At 43.0% G+C, this 19600-nt stretch overlaps 2 protein-coding genes across 4 annotated transcripts in view; one reads left to right on the forward strand and one right to left on the reverse strand.

Moving 5' to 3' along the window:
* The window catches only part of TECPR2 (tectonin beta-propeller repeat containing 2), a 50960-nt gene extending 36591 nt beyond the window's left edge, over window positions 1-14369 (reverse strand). For 2 of the 3 annotated variants that reach the window (XR_013986720.1, XM_081006804.1), the window contains exons 1-9: window positions 14278-14369; window positions 13023-13151; window positions 10777-11024; window positions 8708-8836; window positions 7232-7363; window positions 6279-6436; window positions 4421-4733; window positions 2908-3040; window positions 638-1117 (exon numbers count right to left, since the gene is read on the reverse strand). Coding sequence is in view for 2 of the 3 variants with exons in the window: in XM_081006804.1 (XP_080862930.1) it covers window positions 638-1117; window positions 2908-3040; window positions 4421-4733; window positions 6279-6436; window positions 7232-7363; window positions 8708-8836; window positions 10777-11004 (1573 nt within the window). In the remaining variant the exon portion in view is untranslated. Of the gene's footprint in view, window positions 1-637; window positions 1118-2907; window positions 3041-4420; window positions 4734-6278; window positions 6437-7231; window positions 7364-8707; window positions 8837-10776; window positions 11025-13022; window positions 13152-13955; window positions 14151-14277 lie in introns of those variants that run through there. The other variant, XM_081006805.1, reaches the window with a different exon arrangement.
* Window positions 14306-18498, forward strand: CINP (cyclin dependent kinase 2 interacting protein). The gene is made up of 5 exons (XM_080993040.1): window positions 14306-14432; window positions 15574-15733; window positions 15945-16071; window positions 17332-17452; window positions 18172-18498. The coding sequence occupies exons 1-5, from the start codon at window positions 14426-14428 to the stop codon at window positions 18372-18374; spliced, it is 618 nt and encodes a 205-aa protein (XP_080849166.1). The 5' UTR covers window positions 14306-14425; the 3' UTR covers window positions 18375-18498.
* The last annotated feature ends 1102 nt before the right edge of the window (window positions 18499-19600 follow it).

The following is a 19600-nucleotide window of genomic DNA, read 5'->3' on the forward strand; positions in this document are numbered from 1 at the left end:
GCGACAAACATCAAAATAGTAGTAGTAGTAGTAGTCCCACCAGCAGTAATGCCGTCTTCCATTCTCGAAATCATGCGTGAATAAAGGACAGAATGAGGGGGCAGGGGCGGGTGCTCCTTCCCACCCGCCGTGGAGGAAAAAGAGTCTACGACTGACCGCAATAAAACAGGGATCGACCTGTCGATCACGGTCGACCGGTTGGACATCCCTGCTCTAAACTGCTTATCATCTTCGAACAGCAGTGAAACCATGATGGGGAGTGGGGTTATTGGTTTGTGGTTTTTTTGTTCCTGTTTTAATAATAATAATAATAATAATAAATTTTATTTATATCCAGCCCTCCCTGGCCAGAGTCGGGCTCAGGGCAGCGAACACCAATAAAATCACAGTAAAAACATAATGGGGGGAAACTATTTAAAATACAGCTTAAAATGCAATTTAAAATGCAGACTCATTTTAAAAGTAGCCGATAAATCATTATGCATTTTCTGTTTTTTTATATTGCATTTTTATGCTGTGAACTGTCCCGAGATCTATGAAGGGCGGTATACAAATCTGTCTGCTCAGAGAACTGGACCTTAAGGGTGGGTAAGAAACTCACCGCCAGGCAAAAATTTAAAAAATAATTTTTTTTTACCAGATCTTTTCTTTTTCTTCTTCTTCACTTTGATTGGCTTGACGACCAGTTCCTGGTTGAAGTCTTCAGAACTGATCACACTGAACCGCTGCGAAGAAAGCAGACCTTCTTTCTGGACTTGGACTGAGGCCTGTTCTCCACTGGTCACAAAACTGCAGCCGCTGCCCACAGAGCTGACCGAGGTGCTCCTGCTCCTGGGCTCACTGGCCACTGAGTAGCCCCGCCTTCTCGGGTCGGTGCTCAAGTCCCCGAACCCATTGAAGCTCTGGGAACGGATCCTCTCCGTGAGCAGGGCCACTTCCAGGTCTGCTCTGGCGACAGAGCCATTCCTGTCACCAGGCGTTTGGGACGAAGGGAAGCTGTTCCGTGTTTGGCTTCCTTCTGGAGAAGGTTCGGACACAGATGCCACAGCAACAGAGTACGGACTCTGTAACTTGGGGCTCGTTTCGGATAGCGGGCTCATTGATTTTCCATTCCTATCTGAAATTGGAGCACAAAGAATGATATAATAATAATAATAATAATAATAATAATAATAATAATTTATTTATACCCCACCTAATTGGCTGGGTTTCCCCAGCCACTCTGGGTGGCTTCCAACCGAACATTAAAAACAATACAGAATCAGACATTAAAAACGTCCCGAAACAGGCCCGCCTTCAGTTGTCTTTTAAAAGCAAAATAGTTGTTTATTGCAGTTTCCAAACAAGCCAACTTAAAACCGCAGTTTATGAAGCTGGTTTGTTCAGCTAACCAGAGTTTCTTTTAAACCATGATCCCTGGTTTGTAGGTAACATTAAGTCAGGATTATTAGAAATTAGAACTGAACACTCCCTCCCAGCCTTGCAAGAGGAATAAGGGGAGCATGCATGTCCGAGGGTAAACTTTGGGCTAGTTCTAGCTTGTGAACACTGTACTATAGTTTGGTGTAATGTGAGAATGCAGCCAGTCTATCAATCAGACTAGCAACTACGTATTCTAAGGAAGAACAACAAAAAATCAGTGCTGTTTTGAAATTAGTAGTTGAGATCAGTGCAGTTTTCAAAGCTTCAGCCTAGCAACTTGACTCAAAATGTATCCAAGCAGAAGGCAATCTGCTCCTTGGTCTCAGGAAACATCATGCAAAATCTGGTTATGATATCTTTAGAGTTGTCTGAATGCAAAGAGAACGAACGACTTTCCAAAATATATAGCAGATTGCTAGGTGACGGACAGCAGAAGGCTAATGTCTTCATGTGTTGCTTGCAAATTTCACAGACACGTCTGACTGGAAATAGAATGGTTGACCAGATTTGGTCCAATCAAGGGGTTTGCAAAACAGCAAAATAAAAATATGCTTTTATGCATGTGTTTTCCAAGATAAATTTTACAATAACAACAAACAAACTGTTGAAGTAAAGTGATACCACTGAAACACATCTCATTAAAAGGCTGCAATTCAACAAAAAATATCAGGAAAATTCAAACCATTTCTTTAAAAGCTGTGCCTTATTGTGTCCTAAAAATCATTCTAAGCAAGCCAGAATTTATTGTGATGCATTGGTACAGACTTGCATGCAGTAAACAAAGCCACATTCATATTAGGGCAAGGCTGGTTTGTTTGCTTTGCTTCAATGGGAGCTTTGCACATTTGTCAAGAGACATCTGGCTGCTGAGAGAGGCGTGCAAGAGGTGTCCTGTGTTCGTGGCTCCCAAATGTATCCTGGCATGTTGCTTTGGGTTAATTAGGATAGCATCTTGTCCTACAGTGACATTTTACCAGCGAGATAGTCCCAACATTTGTCCCTGAACACCTTGGTCGTAGCCTTCCAAAAGGTAATCTGCTACTAGACAGGACAGCCCAAAATAAAACCAATAGCCCTATTCTCCAATGATTTATCCAGCCCATTCTAATGACAAGAACAAGAGGAAGTAGAATCTGTAGGCTGAGCGACCCGGTAAGAGTCTTAAATCTGCTCCCTATTGCTAGTCTTAGCCCAAGGGAGTCCATTATCAAAAAGGCATTTCCACTCTGCAAGTGATGGTCTCCGATTTCTACTGACCCTGACCCTGAGGTGTAGCCGCCCCCTTCACCTCCCCACACATAACTCCATGCCATTCCAGAAACTCCACCAATCTCCAGGAGTAACTTTTTGAGGGATGAAAAGGGCAGTGGCAGCAAAGCACGCACAGCTCCAGACACAGCTCCTTGCAATAAAGCAATCATCTATGCATTAACATAATCTTTTTTAAAAAATTACTATAAGCTTAGTATGCTAATGTATGCAAACCTATTGAGACCAATCCTTCTGGTCTGCTTGAGATCCTAATGATATCTCTGTCTCCCTTTAAGAGAAAAATCTCAGTTTCTGTGCAGGATACAGACACAATATCGCCAGATCCTTCCAAACTTCCAATCAGGGTCTGTGAAAGCAAGAGAAGTTAAAGTTGAGCAACGAATGTGCCAGGAAGCATTTTAGGATGCAAGCAACACTTCAGAGGCCTGATTTTATTTTTGGCAAGCAATATTATACAGTCAAATCAAGGAGCAAAACAGCAGTCCTAAAAGAAAGAAAGCACGAATGCAGGCTTGGGGAGAGGGTGACTCATGTAAAGCTTGGCTAAGAACAGAAAGGAGCTATAAATGTTTTATAAACGTAGCTCTGTTTGTGATAATTCACTCCTGGCTTAAGAAATGTAGCTTCAAACCACAATCATAGACACTTCCAAGTCCCAAAGAAGCAAAAGATTGGCAGAAGCCCTTAAAGGACTTGTTTGAGATAAAGGGAAAGAATACGCAGGTAACTTGTATAAACTCAACTAATTCGCATGACCTATTTGGAATTCACTGTCAATGGTCTTTATATCCAAGTGCAAAATGGTTCCCATTAATAGCAGGCTAGGGTGGCTGAACGTGTCATCAGCTTGGAAGAGAAATGGGACTGCTAAATATGCAAGTTTGCAAATTAAACAAACAAAACTAAGAGCTCAAAATGGAAGGAGGAGGACCTGTGAAGGTCCAGGATTTACTGAACATTGAAGTGTCAACTGAGAAAGAAAAGGAACTGGAAATGGAAGGGAGTGAGGAAAGGAGAGGGAACTGACCTGCTCAACCCTTTAACAGCTTATAACAAGATGGGGGGGGGGGGGTTTTAAAAAGCAGCAACTCTTCCCTGCATTATACGAGGATTTTTCTAGGAAAGAATAGACGTTTTCACCCTGCCTACAGCATCCTGCCACGCCACTCAAAATGCTCATGTTCAAGGCTACTTGTCAGCTCCAGGCCTGAGCCCCTTGTACACAGAACACTAAGGAAAAAGAGGGGAAAGTATTGGGATGCTTCCAAATTTCATCTCAGGCAACCAACAGGCCACCCCGTTTGAATTGACAGTGCATCTCAGAGCATGCCCCGGAATTCCTCTGCAATGTGAAGTGGCTCCATGGCAGGTGAGTTAATATGAAGTGTCACTGCTTTATCATAAGCAATTCTATGTCTAGAAAGCATGTTAAGATAGGAACAAAGGAAGTTGATCTGTACAGAGTCAGACCCACCGGCCCATCGAACTCAATACTGTCTACTCTGACTGGCAGTGGTTTTGCAGGGTGTCAGGCAGAAAGTCCTTCCCATCACCTGCTACTAAACCATTTGAACTGGAGATGCCAGGGATAAATTAAACATGTGTCCTATTTGTGCAGATCAGATAGTTTTAACAGACCTCTAAATATCAATGTAATTTAACTGTTCCAGATTAAAGGCCACGCACGCCCAGCTTAAAACGCTACTGCTCTCTTGGTTTGACTCACCTGGTTTACTGTATCTATTAAATAGATGCTATATTCATTCCAGCTCAGCACCCATCCTTCCTGAAAGAAGCAGGAAATGAGTCCAAGTTGCCTGTCTGGGAAATTGCAGCTGCTGTTGCTTAAGGGCTCCAGTCGGGGATATAATTCAAAAGGCTTCATGCCAACAGGAAATACATCTTTCAAAATAAACGTGGCCTGAACAGTCCCATGAACATCCGATTTCCAAAGGCGGATCCCAGGCCTTGCAGCAAACAGGGTCAGGTCGCTTTGCTTGCACAGCCCGGGTACAAAACATGCTCCAAGTTTGCCAGTACTAAAAATGTAAAAGCAGAAGAATGAACAAACCACGTGGTTATTATACTCAGAGGTGGGGAGTGGTGGGACTGGGAAGATGAACAATGCTAAAACTCTTTTGTCTCCAAGTGCAAACTGATAAAACTTTGCAGCAAACTGCGTAAGTGAAAACATGGTTCTTATGCTGCAAGTAAATAATTGCAGCATATTTTTTATTATTATAATAATAATAATAATAATAATAAGTAAAGGACCCCTGGATGGTTAAGTGCAGTCAAAGGCGACTCTGGGGTTGCGGCGCTCATCTCGCTTTCAGGCCGAGGGAGCCGGCGTTTGTCCACATGTCCACAGTCAGCTTTCCGGGTGATGTGGCCAGCATGATTAAACCGCTACTGGCGCACGGAGGACCGTGATGAGTGCCAGAGCGCACAGAAGCACCGTTTACCTTCCCACCGCAGCAGTACCTATTTATTTACTTGCCTTGGCATACTTTTGAACTGCTAGACTGGCAGGAGCTGAGACAGAGCAACGGGAGCTCACCCCGTCGTGGGGATTTGAACCGCCGACCTTCCGATCAGCAAGCCCAAGAGGCTCAGTGGTTTAGACCACAGCGCCACCTGCGTTACCAACATGCAATACATGAGAAAGAAAAATATGTGCTGGAAGCCAAAGGGCTCTGAATGGTCTACCATGCATGCTCCAGAGATTTTTCCAATCCCCTCTTCCTCTTGCTGCAACCCTAGGTGTCTTCCTAAACACTGTTTCTGGGAGTCAAGAGATTTGTCCCAGAGCACAGTGCAATGCATCCACTGACCATTACACTAGGTGCACGTGGAAGTACTGTGGCTCACAGGGCTGTTCACAACCTGGATAGATACTTGCTCTTTCTTCTTCTTGGATGGGAAATATTTTAAATCCTCAAAACGCAAGGGTAGGAAGAAAACAAAGAGGGATTAGCAAATTTGGTATAAATAGCTTTGCTTATTTTTATTCTGCCTACCCTCTTGTGTGTGCCCTGCACTGTTTCCTGTTTGCTCTGGAGGATTGGGGGAACACTCCTAACAGATTTAGTGGTAGTGTGTGGGCAAGAGAGAAGGGAGAACGTTCCACTGAGCAAGGGAAAATCCTTGCACTAAAAGAATGTTCATCTTAGAGCTATGCCACATAAACACCTTCGTTTCGCTACCTGTTTGGGGAGTTTGGGATGAAATAATACTACTACTGGGAGAGGATTGTGTGAATGAACAAGGAAATGTAAGTTAGCCCTTAAGCTCAGGAATCATGAGAAAATAATTACGGAACAAAATAGGGTCAGGATACTAATTTCTTGCCCACCAATAGCTGGAAGCTTCTTACATTTTCACTTCAGCAGAGTCCTTCCCCATTGGAATGATTAAAAGAATAAAAACATGAACAGTACTTCAAATTATCTATTTTGACTCCTTTATTAACAACTTTAGAAGAGGGCAACAGTGCATGAAATACCTTAGCAGAATTATACAGAGTTATATACATTATTTAAATCTCATCTCTAAATGTCTGGGCAAAAATCGAGAAGACCTACTTTTTTCTGGGTTGGCTTCCAACTTGCTTGACAGATTTTTCTTCAGTGTAAAAAAGCAGACTTCGCTGTAATGTGGAGACCAGCAACACTTTCTGGCTATAATCCAGCTGCACGATTGAAGAAGGCTCTTCCAGTACCAAACTGGAGTTGCAACGACCCTGGAAGGACGTAGTGTGAATATACAGAGCCGTCATATTTCAAGTTAAGTTGTCTAAACTTGCCGGGTGGTCTGTGCAAGCTTATGTTAAAGCTGGTTTATCTAGCGTTCGACTATTTGTAGGGGACCCACTAGAATTCACTTCACGTAGTTAATGTCACAGCATTTTGGAGTGCTTCTTTCTGCTTAGGATATTTCTCCAGGTAAAAACCTCAAGGCTGAAAGGCAGGCAATGTTCAAGACCACCAACTGATCCCATGACTGAGCAAAGATGTGACGCCAGGTCTTGCAGATCAATACCACCCACTACAGGGATTCAAGGAAATAAATGCTTTGGGGAAAACATAACAACTACAGATAGTGGTCAGGGCGGGAGGGGAATAAACCCTCAATAAATGCCATCTCACAAGCAGCAGAATTTTACGTAACTGCTCCCTTACTTACAGCCCCCTAGGCTCCACCTTCTCTACATCTCCAATTTTAATCTATAGGAAAAGTTTTTATACGCTTTGAATACAGTGGTACCTTGGATGGCTTGGCTCCTGAATTAATCGGCTCCCAAATGCCACAAACCCAGAAGTGAATGTTCCGGTTTGCAAACGTTTTTCAGAAGCCGAACGTCCAACGCGGCTTCCGATTGAGTGCAGGGAGCTCCTGCAGCCAATCGGAAGCCGTGCCTTGGTTTTCAAATGGTTTCGGGAATCGAACGGACTCCTGGAACTGATTAGCTCGAGAACCAAGGTACCACTGTTATTTGTATCCCAGGTACCAAAGGTTTGGGCAAACAACCAATTACCTGATCCAGATCCAAAGCAGAATACACTATTTTCCCTTTGTCATCTCCAGAGAACAATTTCATTCCATTGGGACTCCACGCCAAGGCTGTGATGCTACTTTTGTGGATACCAGACACGTTAAATCTCCGAAGCTGCAAAGACAGACACCAGTGAGCATACGGGAGAAACCAAGCAGAAAGCGGAAGGCCTACAGTGGGTGGGTTTATTCATTGATGTAGCTATCAAAGGCACTTCTCTATTAGTCCTGCTACTTCATTTTAATGCTCACGCACGTTTCCAGATAGATCTGTGCAGTCAGCCATTTGGAAAACCATTAAAAGGACATGCAATGAAATTCAACCAAGGGGAAGCAAGGAAGTCACTTAACAATGTTAATAAGTGTAATTTTTAATAAGGCTATGATCTATGTTTGTTGTTTTACGTGTTTGTTTGTTTATAATTTTGTGAAAACCAATTAAAAAAAATTGGGGGGGGGGGGGGAATCTGTGCAGTCAGCAAATTGCAATGTCACAAAAGCCCCAACTGACACTTTAACACAGGAGTCGGCAAGGCTTACTGGGCATGGGCTGGATCACTCCCGCGGAGATCCTCCGTGGGCCGGGCCAGCACATCGCAACGCCGGAAATTGCACATGCGCATGTCCGCAGCGCCGGAAATCGCTTCTGTGCATGAGCAGATGCCTAAAATCTCGCCTGTGCAGAAGCGATTTTCGGCCTCTGGACATGTGCAGAAACGATTTTTGGCACCGCGGACATGCACAGACGCAATTTCTGGCGTCTGGGCATGCGCAGAACCAATTTCTGGAGCCGCAGAAGAGAGTCCGCGCACCACGCTGTGCCGGTTTAGCGCAGTGAGTGGGGACTCGCTGAGCAGGTGGCTCGGTTTGGGGGCGGCTTGTGGGCTGGTTAAACAGGCCCCGTGGGCTGCCTCCAGCCCATAGGCCTTAGGCTGCTGACCCCTGCTTTAACATATTATTGGCATCCGTCTGTCTTGAGAGACAATGGAGTGCACCTCTGGGGTGAAGCCAAACTGCTGCGTTAGCAGCACTGAAATGACCTCCCCAGGTTGCAAACCTGGGCAGTGTGTATGGAGGTCCTGGGCTGCCCAGACGACAAGACCTCGCTGATGCGGTCAAAAGGAAAGCTAAGCAAGGCGTTTGGCACCAGCTTGGCTGCAGGAAAAAGGCATACAAGGAGGAATCCAATTGTCTTTGGGTTTCCCTCTGGATTTACTCCTGAGTCTTTTCTTCTCCCAAAGATGTACCACAAGGCAGTGGAGACTGCAAAGCAGCTGCTCTACCACTGAGCTGAAGCGGAATAATAATAATAAGAAGAAGAATAATAATTTATACCCCGCCCATCTGGCTGGGTTTCCCCAGCCACTCTGGGCGGCTTCCAACAAAACACTAAAATACAATAACCTAATCACACAATTAATGTGAAACATCACAGGCTGTAACCAAGTTTGGCTCTTACTTGTTTGTTTCTCCCTGGCAAGGACGAGACAAGCTGAAAAATAGCAATCTTGCCCGAAGCTGTCCCAACAGCAACAAGATCATCAAAGCAGCTCAAGACTTTCACGACAGTGATAGACTCATTTTTCCCCTAGAGGAGCAGGGGGAAAAAAAAAGACATCTGTAAAATTAAGATGCCATGTTTATTCGGATCGGCCGAGACAAAAGTGGGATACCTGAAGGAGAGCTTTCGCTCCTCACCTGCTGACCCCAAGATCCTGAGGCAATTCGGTTGTCTGTGTGGTGGGCTCCCTCCCTGTGGATCTCATTGCCCAAGAAGGTTCAACTGGCTAGTTCTCTGGGGGCTTTCCATAGGCTAGTGAAGACCGCTTTGCTTAGAAGGACCTTTGGACTAGGAAGGGGCTGTTGCTGCGGTTTGATCTCTAGCTAATGCTGAATAAAAATTTGCTCTGTTGCTGAAACTGTTAACATACATATTTTTATACTGTGGATGCACAGCACAATACAATCTTGTCTTGCGTGCAATTAACTTACATGATTTCAACCTTACAAGGTTGAAAGCCAGCAGTCTGAAATCCTGCGAATTAATTACATGCAAGGCAGAGAGCTTTAAAGCACATTTTGCGCCAGGTTTTCCCAACACGGAAAGAGCTTTTAAGCTCTCCAACTTGCTTCCTGGGCTCTGGGATGCTCTTGAGAGTATATCGTATTGCTGCTGCTTCTGAGGGTTTTACTTGTAGCTTAGGCATTTGTTTGTTTTTCAAGTACTGTGTTGTTGCTGCCGCTTTTGGTATTCTTTTGTATGTTTTATAGGATAATTATGATTGTACTGGCTATAATAATAATATTAATGTTTGAAACATATTATTGAATGTCTTGATATGTTGATAGCTGACTTGGCAATATATTGTTTTATTACCAGTTTTTTATCAGCTGTATAATTTTTTTGATATGATATATGAATTATTGTTTACCATTTATAAGGTGTCAGTCTTCCTGGCTGCTGATAATTAAACAAGAGCCCTCACTATTTTGTTTTAGATGCCTGCTGAAAACTGTTATGTTTCAGCAAGCCTACCCAAACATACAATTTAGTCACCTAAAGTTGCTTTTACATTGTTACCGATTTTAATTTGTGTTTTATTTATAATTATTTTATGTATATTTTGTTTTTTTTAATAGTTTTGTGGATTTTAGCTGTGTTTTACTGGTAATTTTAGTATGTGCAATGCTTAGAGAATTTTGCAATGAAGTGTAGTCTATAAATCTTTCCAAATAAATGAATTATCAATATGAATTATAATTGTGTGCCTCTTCCTCAAGAGGTCAGGAGGGTGGCAACATGAGAACGGGCCTTCTCTGCAGTGGCTCCCCGTCTGTGGAATGCTCTCCCCAGGGAAGTTCGCCTGGCACCTTCAATATACACCAGGCAAAAACATTTCTTTTTAACCAGGCCTTTGCCTGACTTGATCTACATCCTATACCCTTTTTAAAATGCTGGCTCTTTTTTGGGGAGGGGGGGTTATTGTTGTTTTGATTTTATGTATTTGATATTTTATGTGAACTGCCCTGAGACCTTTGGGTTTAGGGCAGTATAGAAATTAAACAAATAACATAAATAAAATTTGTTGATATTATGTTGTTGCAATCTATAGGGTATGAAACTGCTGTTGAACTTTGATGTACTAACGTTTATATTTTGTGATATATTACAGCTCTCATTTCCTTATGCCCTGCAAACCACTATGGGAACTATCTTTAGTGGAAAAGCAGCATATAAATAAACAGATGATGAACAACAGAATGCCTCACTGAGAAGCAAGTAGATAGAACTGAGAACAAACCCCTAAATCATGCTGTGTGAGATAAAATAATTACAGACCACAAATAGATGCTGACTCTTAATCTAATTTTAGCAACAGCCAGAGCAACCGCTTTTCCTCAAGTTAACTAACTCTATAGCTTTACATTTCTGCACATTTCAATATGCTAAAACTGACAAAACCCAAGGCATAAGCTTCATCACACCTTTTAAAAAATGAAGGTGTCCTGTTAAGTGTTGGTTCATACCTCAAAATTGTACTTTTTCATCTGGTTCAAGCGCCTGCAGTATAAATACAACATTCCAATACTGCTGCCCACAGCAATGTAGTCCTCGTTAGTGTCAAGTGCAGTGAGGTATACCACAATGGAACGGAATCCCTTTTGGATCTTTGTAGGAATGGCATTGAGAAGATAGTACAAGGGACAGAACTCCTTGAAGGTAAACGATGGAGTCGCCGATGCCATGGCAAACATCTGTATGTGCTACCTAGAGGCTGGAAAAGATAAACTGCATGTACTCCTGAAGCCCATGAAAACAAGGAGTATTTATTTCAGCGGCCACCCTTAGTATCTATACAACTGGGAGTACGTTCAATGCTGGTGGGGAAAAGTGGTTTTTCTCCCTCATGAAAAGTTTAATAATAATAATAATAATAATAATACTTACTGCATCACAGATCTGCAACTAGTTGGCTTAACATAATGCTTACGCTGTATAACATTTTGTGTCTCATAACCCAGAACAATACTTTGTGATTTCTTTTTTATGCATGACAAAGGCTTTCAACTTATGAAAAGGAGAACACAAAGCAATTAGTTGCCAATGTTCCAACACTCTTCCACTGTCTCCAAAACTGATGAGTGCCAACTGGTGTCCTCAATATTTTGGAGGAAAAAAATCACTTCCATTAACTGCGGTTCAGAGTTCCATTCAAAGCCAGACCAACTGTGGTTAGCCTTAACAATAGTTTGCAGAAATAAGCCAACTTCGAACCGTGGTTTACAAAGGAGCTTTGCTTCAATAAGCTAGGGAAGGGAGACATGCATTTTACCCAGCTTCCCTCTTCTCCTCCAGAAACCAAGCTCTTGGACAGCAAATAGCAGTGAGAATTGATGCACAAGATTCCTGTCTTTCATTTAACACAGGGGTCGTTTAACCGGCCCATGGACCCCTGCCGCCCGCTCAGTCGGCTCCCATGTGCCACACTAAACTGGCACAGAGCAGAGCGGGGACCACCTTCCGCGATGTTGGCTGGCTTCCCATTGGCTGCAGGAAGCTCCTGCAGCCAATGGGAAGCTGCACACGCCTCCTCCACACCGGAAATAGTGTTTGCACATGTGTGCGTGCGTGCGCACTCCGGCCCACTGCGGCATCTGCAGGACAGTGAACCAGCCCAAGCCACAAAAGCTTTGCCGACCCCTGATTTAACATCACTACAATTGGGGAATGTTCCCAAAGAATGCAAAATTCACAATTCCTTCTGTGCCCCGGGTCCCATTTATGAATCCCACAGAGTTTAAAAACAAAAATACTCCCTAAGAGGCTGATCCAAAGATGTAACAGTGAATCTTAATGTTAGTGCCAAATCTCTTCCCCATCCCCACACCTAATGGTAAGTCAAGAACAACTCTTGGTTTCACATCATGGTTTATTTGGAGCAAAACAAACCATGGTACTCAGCTTGGATGTAACACTAAGTCAGGGATCATGGTTTGTTCCTCCCAGTCATGCTTGGGGAGGAGTGATGTGGAAGTCACATGTGTTGCTGACAGAAAACCATTAACTATGGCTTGCCACAACTTGCAAACATAGCCACTATGTGCTAGATCAGCAATCCTGTTCATTCAAACCAATGCCAACGCTTCCATCTCTGCCACCACAGGAAATTATGCAGAATTAATGTCTATGCAAGCACTCAAGACCATAACAAGTAAAAGCCACACATACAAGTAAAAGAAGCTGAGCAAACTAGTATTCTTTCGAAAGGCACTTCTGAGATAAAATCAAAGTAAAAGTTCCAAATAAATATTGTCCCTTGCTAATAGTGGAGAAGGGGGGGAAGTCTAGTTAAATCCTGGCATCCCTCTTGCATTGGGTCATATGATTTACTCCTACTACTGACATCTAAATATGCATTGAAGACCTCCTCATACATTATAAAGTTGCCTTAAGTGTAGAAAATTATGTACAACCCATCACTGAACATGGGGTGGCCAGCTGTCATTTACCTGCCTATGTACGCACAGGGAAGAACCAGCATTGGAATTAGGCACCATTAAAGGTCAAAGTGTATGCCTTGCTAATTTTCCACACCCAGTTCTCATGTGACAGCCCTCTGGATTGCTTAAGCTCTGCTAACACAGTGCGCTTAAGAGTTTTTAGGGAACTTCTATTTCGTGAGCTAAGGTTACAATAAATTTTGGATACTGGTACTTTTTTCAAAACAAAATATTAAATTTCATGTCAAAACCAAGGGTTATGATGTACTCACTCCGCTAGTCTTCCATCGAAGAATCCTATGGCTTTAAGCAGCCAGTTCATCACATTCAGTCCACTACCCTAAGGCAGGATACATCTTTGTTGCAGACGACAATTTTGGAAAACAATGTGTGTTATCCTCCTGTTGAAGTAACAGAAGCTCAAATAATGAAACCATTAAATCACTTTGAAGGGACAGCATCAACTGTTTTGCTTTTTAAACGAACATAAAACCAGGTCCCAGGGGAGCTACCTTTTTCAAAAGCATACATTTGTAACAAATAAATGATTTGTCCAAGGAAGAATTCAACAAGCATCAGGCAGAACAGTGAAAGAAGTACCATAAATAACTGAAGTTCACTGGGCTACAAGGTGGCTGTGCCAACATATGTAGCTTGCAGAATTAGTAAATGCACAGCTCAAGTATCAGGAACTTTGCCACTTTCCTAGCTACAGATATTTAGGATGGAAAAGCTTCTCGGAATATGTTTTCATTTCAGGAACCCAGGAGGTGTTAAGGGTGGATGCTGCAATATTAATTCTGCAAACTGTGCAGCAGTGAGAGGAGTTGCTTAAAGAGATAGCATTCCCACCCACCCCCATTTCAATGCCGTGTAGAAGTTGTATTATTTATTTGTTTTGCTAAGAAGGGCATGAAGAGGAAAGCACAAATCTACGAGAAAGAAAGAAAGAAAGAAAGAAAGAAAGAAAGAAAGAAAAGACTAATGGGAGAAGGGAAAACTTCTGGGTGGATTTTTGTCCTTCCTCCTCAATGCAGAATGACAATTCTAACCCATGAGTGATAAAAGAGGGCAGAATTAAGAGATCCCATGAATCGATAGAGTAATAATCAGCACTGTTGGGAAGCCCAACCACCGCACCTGAAGCATGAACGGAACAAGAGTACAGGCAGGCGGCCGAAATACACTAAAGGAGGTAAACAAACCCAGCACACGGCGGTTCCCAAACATGCGCCCCCGCTTCACCCCCGCGAGAGATGCTCAAGGCAAGCCTCATTCACTGTGCGTGCCTTGGCGGGCAGAGAAGCCGACCAACCGCCCAGAGCTCGTCAGGACGGAGCCTCGACACGTGTTTCCAGCGCCGGGTCTCTCGAAGGAAACCCGGGAAGGAATGCGTAAAAAGGGGGTTCTCCGGACGGTGAGCGTCCTTCTTATCGCCTCCTGCAGCCAGGGAAGGGAAGAAGAGAGGGCCGCCCAGCCAGGAGGCTCCCACCCCGTCTCCCCGCCGCGCTAGGCGGCCCTCCTCACCTCAGCAGGGGCCAGGGCCGGGGCCTGAGCTCCCGCGTCGCCCCCAGGCCCAGCGGCGCTGGGTCTCCAGCGCTGGGCGACGGAGCTGGGCGGAGCCGGACGTGAGCGCACTTCCGAGGGGAGGGAGCGGCCTCGGGTGTCGGCGGAGATGGCCGGTAAGCGCTTCTTCCCCAGGCAGCGGGCGGCAGCGCGGCCTGCAGCTCCTGCGGCGGAGGAGGCCCCGGGTGCCTCCACCAGGGAAAGCGGTTGCTGGAGAAAAAGGCGCATTGGGAGGGGGACGCCACAACCCAGCAGTTTTTTCCTCCCTCTCAAGTTATACCGGGGGGGGGGGGTGCGATGGAGCTGAAGATGAAAGGGTAGCTGGACGGTGGAACTCCCCGCCACTGGAGGCAGGGTTGGCCTCCGACTTCAGAACTATAAGATGATGTTCAGGGCCGGGTTTAGGTTTGATGAGGCCCTAAGCTGCTGAAGGTAATGGGGCCCTTTATATGTCCAGCTGTCCTTTGTAAACAACAAATAGTCGCTTTTTTGTGTTGAATATATGCTATATAGTAATTTATGGACCTAATAGGTATCTAAAGCCATTTGCACATGCAGAATGTAGGCACCCTATACAGTACATAGAAATGAGCAAAGCAGTGATATTTTAGGGAGCAGGCTAGCAGGTGGGGCCCATCATTGGAGCCTACACAACACAAAACACTGTTGCTGTATGTAGGTTTTGTTTTATTTGTTTATCTTTTATTTTGGAAATGTACATCCAGGTTTTTTTTCCTTTAAATTTTTTGGCGGCCCCCAGGGGCCCTAAACTATAGCTTGTTTAGCTTATAGGTAAATCCAGCACTGGATATGTTGTGAGGTGGCCATGGCGGGAGTTGAGAGAGGCTGTTTCTGAATGGAAGCAGGGAGAAGGGTGAATTTTGGGAACTGGTTATGGGGTTGCGAAGGAAGCAAGATGATCCTGCAATGCTACTACAATCCCAGCTCCCGGCTGGGTTGGGTTGGGTTGGTCATCTTCTTCACATGTTTGGGTGATGGGCAATGGGCAGGCGCACAGTGTTGCAGTGGGCAGAGACTTGTCGGTTTTCTATCAGTGAAATAAAACTTCTTATTGAAGGTTTGAAGCAAAGTGCCAGATGAGGATAGAGGCTGAAACTTCACAAAACAATGAGAATAGGGTTGTTGTTTATTTTATTTTATTACATTACCAAAAAAAAATGTCGCCAGCAGTCTAAAATGTCTCACATATTTTCCCTCTTCCTATTTAAAGGGTTTTATTGTTGTGTTTTTGATTAGCCAAAGGCTCAACTCCCAAGACACCTGTATTATCCATCAGTGCAAGAAAAATTAAAGATAATGCAGCAGACTGGCATAATTTAATGATGAAGTGGGAAACTCTGAATAATAAGGGATTTACCACTGCCACCAAAATCGTGAACATCAAAATTTCTGCAGAGTAAGTATATTGAAAGATCTTGTTGATTGTTCCAATGCAAATTTATTACCCTAGGCCATCACTTTTTAAAATCTGCATGATATGAATGTAACAATTTACCTTGCATTAGGCACTGACTACAGTTGACCCTATATATTATAGGCAACAAGGGGTAGGAGTTGTCAGAGGAACAGAGCTCCTATTATGTACAGTGAATGACATTTTTCTTTAGGTGCAAAGATGGCAAGTTGGAAATAGAACATGATAATATTGCTTCAGAGTCCGGAAGACGACCAGTTGACTACAATGTAGAATTGGAGGAGTGCTGTACAGAACTACTTGATACTTTTGAAAACATGGTACTCTATTTCTCTTTATTAAGACCCCCACTGCATTTTTCTGTTTCCACCATCCTCCTATAGATCAGTGGTTCCCAAAACTTTCCCCAACCCAGGGGAATCGTTAAGTGATTTTTCTGCAGGTTGTAGCAGTTATAACACACACTGCTAGATGCTGTGTGACTTTTAACTGTATTTTATGGATACATTGCAGACCACCTAAATGAAACTCCTGGACAGTTTCTGAACCCTTGTTCTGGAGAGGCCATAGCCACTTGTGGGAGATCTAGAGGTCTTCTTTTTAACAATGTTTCCCCTGAATATTCAAGACAACATCCCTTCACAAGAGAGGGTATAAGAATTATATGCAAATCTAGCTAATGGAGCAATCAGCCAAATGAAAAATGAATCTCTTCTGTGCAAAACATTCAGAAGGGAAAACTGAAACTATTCTTAATGTTTTGTTGTGAAAAATGCCCTTTGAGAACTACTAATTTTAGTCCAGTACTGACTGAATACTTTAATTAGTGATTTGTCTCTAATCCAGTTATCCAGTCTTTGTAATAAAAGTTCCCTGGTTGTGAAGTTTCTGAAAGTAGGGATTGAGTAGCCTGCACAGATAGAACATATGTTAAGCTGCAGTCGTATTCATGTGTACTCAGAAATAAGTCACATTGAATTCAGTTGAGGTTAGGCCAGGTAGGTGGGTCTAGGATTGCCACTTCAGGACAAAAACACATTTATTGTTGTTATTACATTATTTACTCTTATGTAATGTGTACCATTTTGGCCCAATTATGTCATGGAAATTAGAGTGTGCATTAGATTTGATGGTGCATTAGGCTCAATTGCAAGCTTGAAAAACACAGACATAGCAAATACAGTGGTATCTCTGGTTACGAACTTAATTCATTCCGGAGGTCCATTCTTAACCTGAGGTACCGCTATAGCTAATGGGGCCTCCTGCTGCTGCCGCTGCGTAATTTCTGTTCCCATCCTGAGGTAAAGTTCTTAACCCGAGGTACTACTGTACTTTTTTTGGTTTTAAGGTTTTGAAAACTGAGGTGCACATTAGATTTGAAGGTGCATTAGATTCACATAAATATGGTATTTATTACCGTAATTATTATTGTTTATTAAATTTGTATATCGCGCTTCATCTGCAGATTTCAGGGCAGTTCCAACATAAAATTCAATGTGACATCTGAATAGACATGGTTAGGATTGTTCTGTTGGTTACAAAATATTAGCTTCTTACACAGACACTTAAAACTTTGTTAGGCAAAAATACAACAGAAAATGGAAAAACTATGTTCAACTACTAAAGGGATCTGCGACTTAGAAGCATATCATGGAGACCAGAAGACACCATTCTTTCACACGTGGCCCATTCCTTACTTCTGTAAGTAAATTCTTCCTTTTTGAGATACTGCTATTTCTTTCTGCTGAAGCATATTCATTTGAAAATGAGAGTGGAATACTGTGAGCTAAAGAAATTAAATTTAGCTTATATTGCTTGAATTGCAACTCTACAGGGCAACTATAGCTCTCAGGAGAGAATGCTTCACATCATCAACCCACATCAATTCCTAGAATTCCATATGTTGAAACCAGATAAGCTTTTTAAAAATTGTGCAACAGGAGAAATATGGAACTTGAGGGATGGAAGAGGAGTTAATTAATTCTAAAGCTTAAAAACTATAGGCAAGCAATCTAGCTAGCAATGTAGTATGTTCAGCATTTGTAATATGAAGCAAAATCAGAGCACTACTCAGGCATTCTGAATTATGGCTTCGTCAATACATATGAGAGTATGCACTCTGAGGGTACCACATTCACCATTTGTTCCCTATCAAACTGTCTGCAGCAGGGAAGCCTCCTGGAATCATGGCTGTATCTATGCATTTTGAAACCCTGAAAAAAAAAATCAGGCTTTCAAGGTGCACAGGGGTACATGATGTTTTCCCACTGCAGACAGTTGCTAAGAAACGCAGCATCTAATTGAGAGGAGGGTGGGGACAAAGTTAGTGCACATTCTTCTCTTCATTTGCTGTCCTAAGCCATATTCGGAATGCCTATGTATTTCCAGAGCTACTTCTTGATTTAATTTATCTTTTTCAGATGAAGTTTCTGGAAAGCTCTTGAACATGTACTCAAAGGAATTAAAACTCAAGCAAACTATTGTGCAAGAGATTGCTCATACCGCTGACCAAGATCTCCTGATGGCCTACTTATCGTCATGGTTATACCAGCCCTACATTGAGAATACCAGCCAAGTATTACTAGAAAGCATGCTATTGGAAACAGGACACAGGCTGGTCTAACCTTTCCTACCACTTTATAAAGTTGCACTTGCCTTGAACTGCACTGCTAATTCATTAAACACAATGCAATTTATATATTTTTGTATAGTTCCAACTTTTCAATAAAGTCTGCTTTATTTTCTAAGATTGTATCTACCTAGCAGGTCCCATATTGGGATTACAACAAACAAAACCACTTAAGAGGTTTTAGTACCATCCAGGTTTATATAAATTTTGTAAAATAATAGAATCAAAACAATTCTAAAACAGAGCTTGATTAACTTTAGGGTCTCTAAAAATCTGCTTTCAAAGATTTCAATATCCAGTGGAACTCCTTTTTCTTTTGTTTTAAAGTCTGAACTTTCACAGCTTTCACAGAGCCAGTGTGGTGTAGTGGTTAAGAGCGGTAGTCTCGAAATCTGGGGAACCAGGTTTGTGTCTCCGCTCCTCCACATGCAGCTGCTGGGTGACCTTGGGCCTGTCACACTTCTCTGAAGTCTCTCAGCCCCACTCACCTCACAGAGTGTTTGGTGTGGGGGAGGAAGGGAAAGGAGAATGTTAGCCGCTTTGAGACTCCTTCAGGTAGTGATAAAGTGGGATATCAAATCCAAACTCTTCTTCTTCTTCTTCTTCTTCTTCTTCTTCTTCACACCATGAGTGTAAGAGGAGCCTGCTAGATTAGGCCAATGGTCTATCTAGTCAAGCATACTGTTCTCAATGGCCAACTATATGCCTGTGGAAAGCCTGATAGCAGTACCTGAGTGCACTAGCACTCTCTCCTCATTTATAATCGAAATATGACTGTAGCTGTATCTTTCACCAGGGCTATGAGAAAAGTTAACACATGCCTTGGATTACAAGGCCGATATTTAAATCCCATAAAGTCCCATCCTTGTCTCTGTTGCTAGGCCATGACAGCACAGAAAGCACTGGGGATTTCAGGAAACACATACAAGAGGCAAATCACTAACAGCCTCCTGTCCTCCTCAGCATCCTAGCTGCCAGGCCCATTTTTTTCAGGCACCAATGGCTATTAGGAACTTTTTGCATTTCTACCTTAGGGAACAGAAAATTGTTAACATTAGGCAAATGCTACATTACCATTTCGGCTCAGGTTGTGCCCAGAGGCATATGCTTTTTAGAATTGCCGCTACTCTGGGAAATTATCTAAATCTGAACAGCCTCATTGAAGTCTGTCACTGAAGTCTGTATGTTGGGGGATTGGATTCATCTCTGGGACATGGAGG

The sequence above is a fragment of the Podarcis pityusensis genome, assembly GCF_964106645.2.
Source record: "Podarcis pityusensis genome assembly, chromosome: 1".
In the NCBI taxonomy this organism is placed as follows: Eukaryota; Metazoa; Chordata; class Lepidosauria; order Squamata; family Lacertidae; genus Podarcis; species Podarcis pityusensis.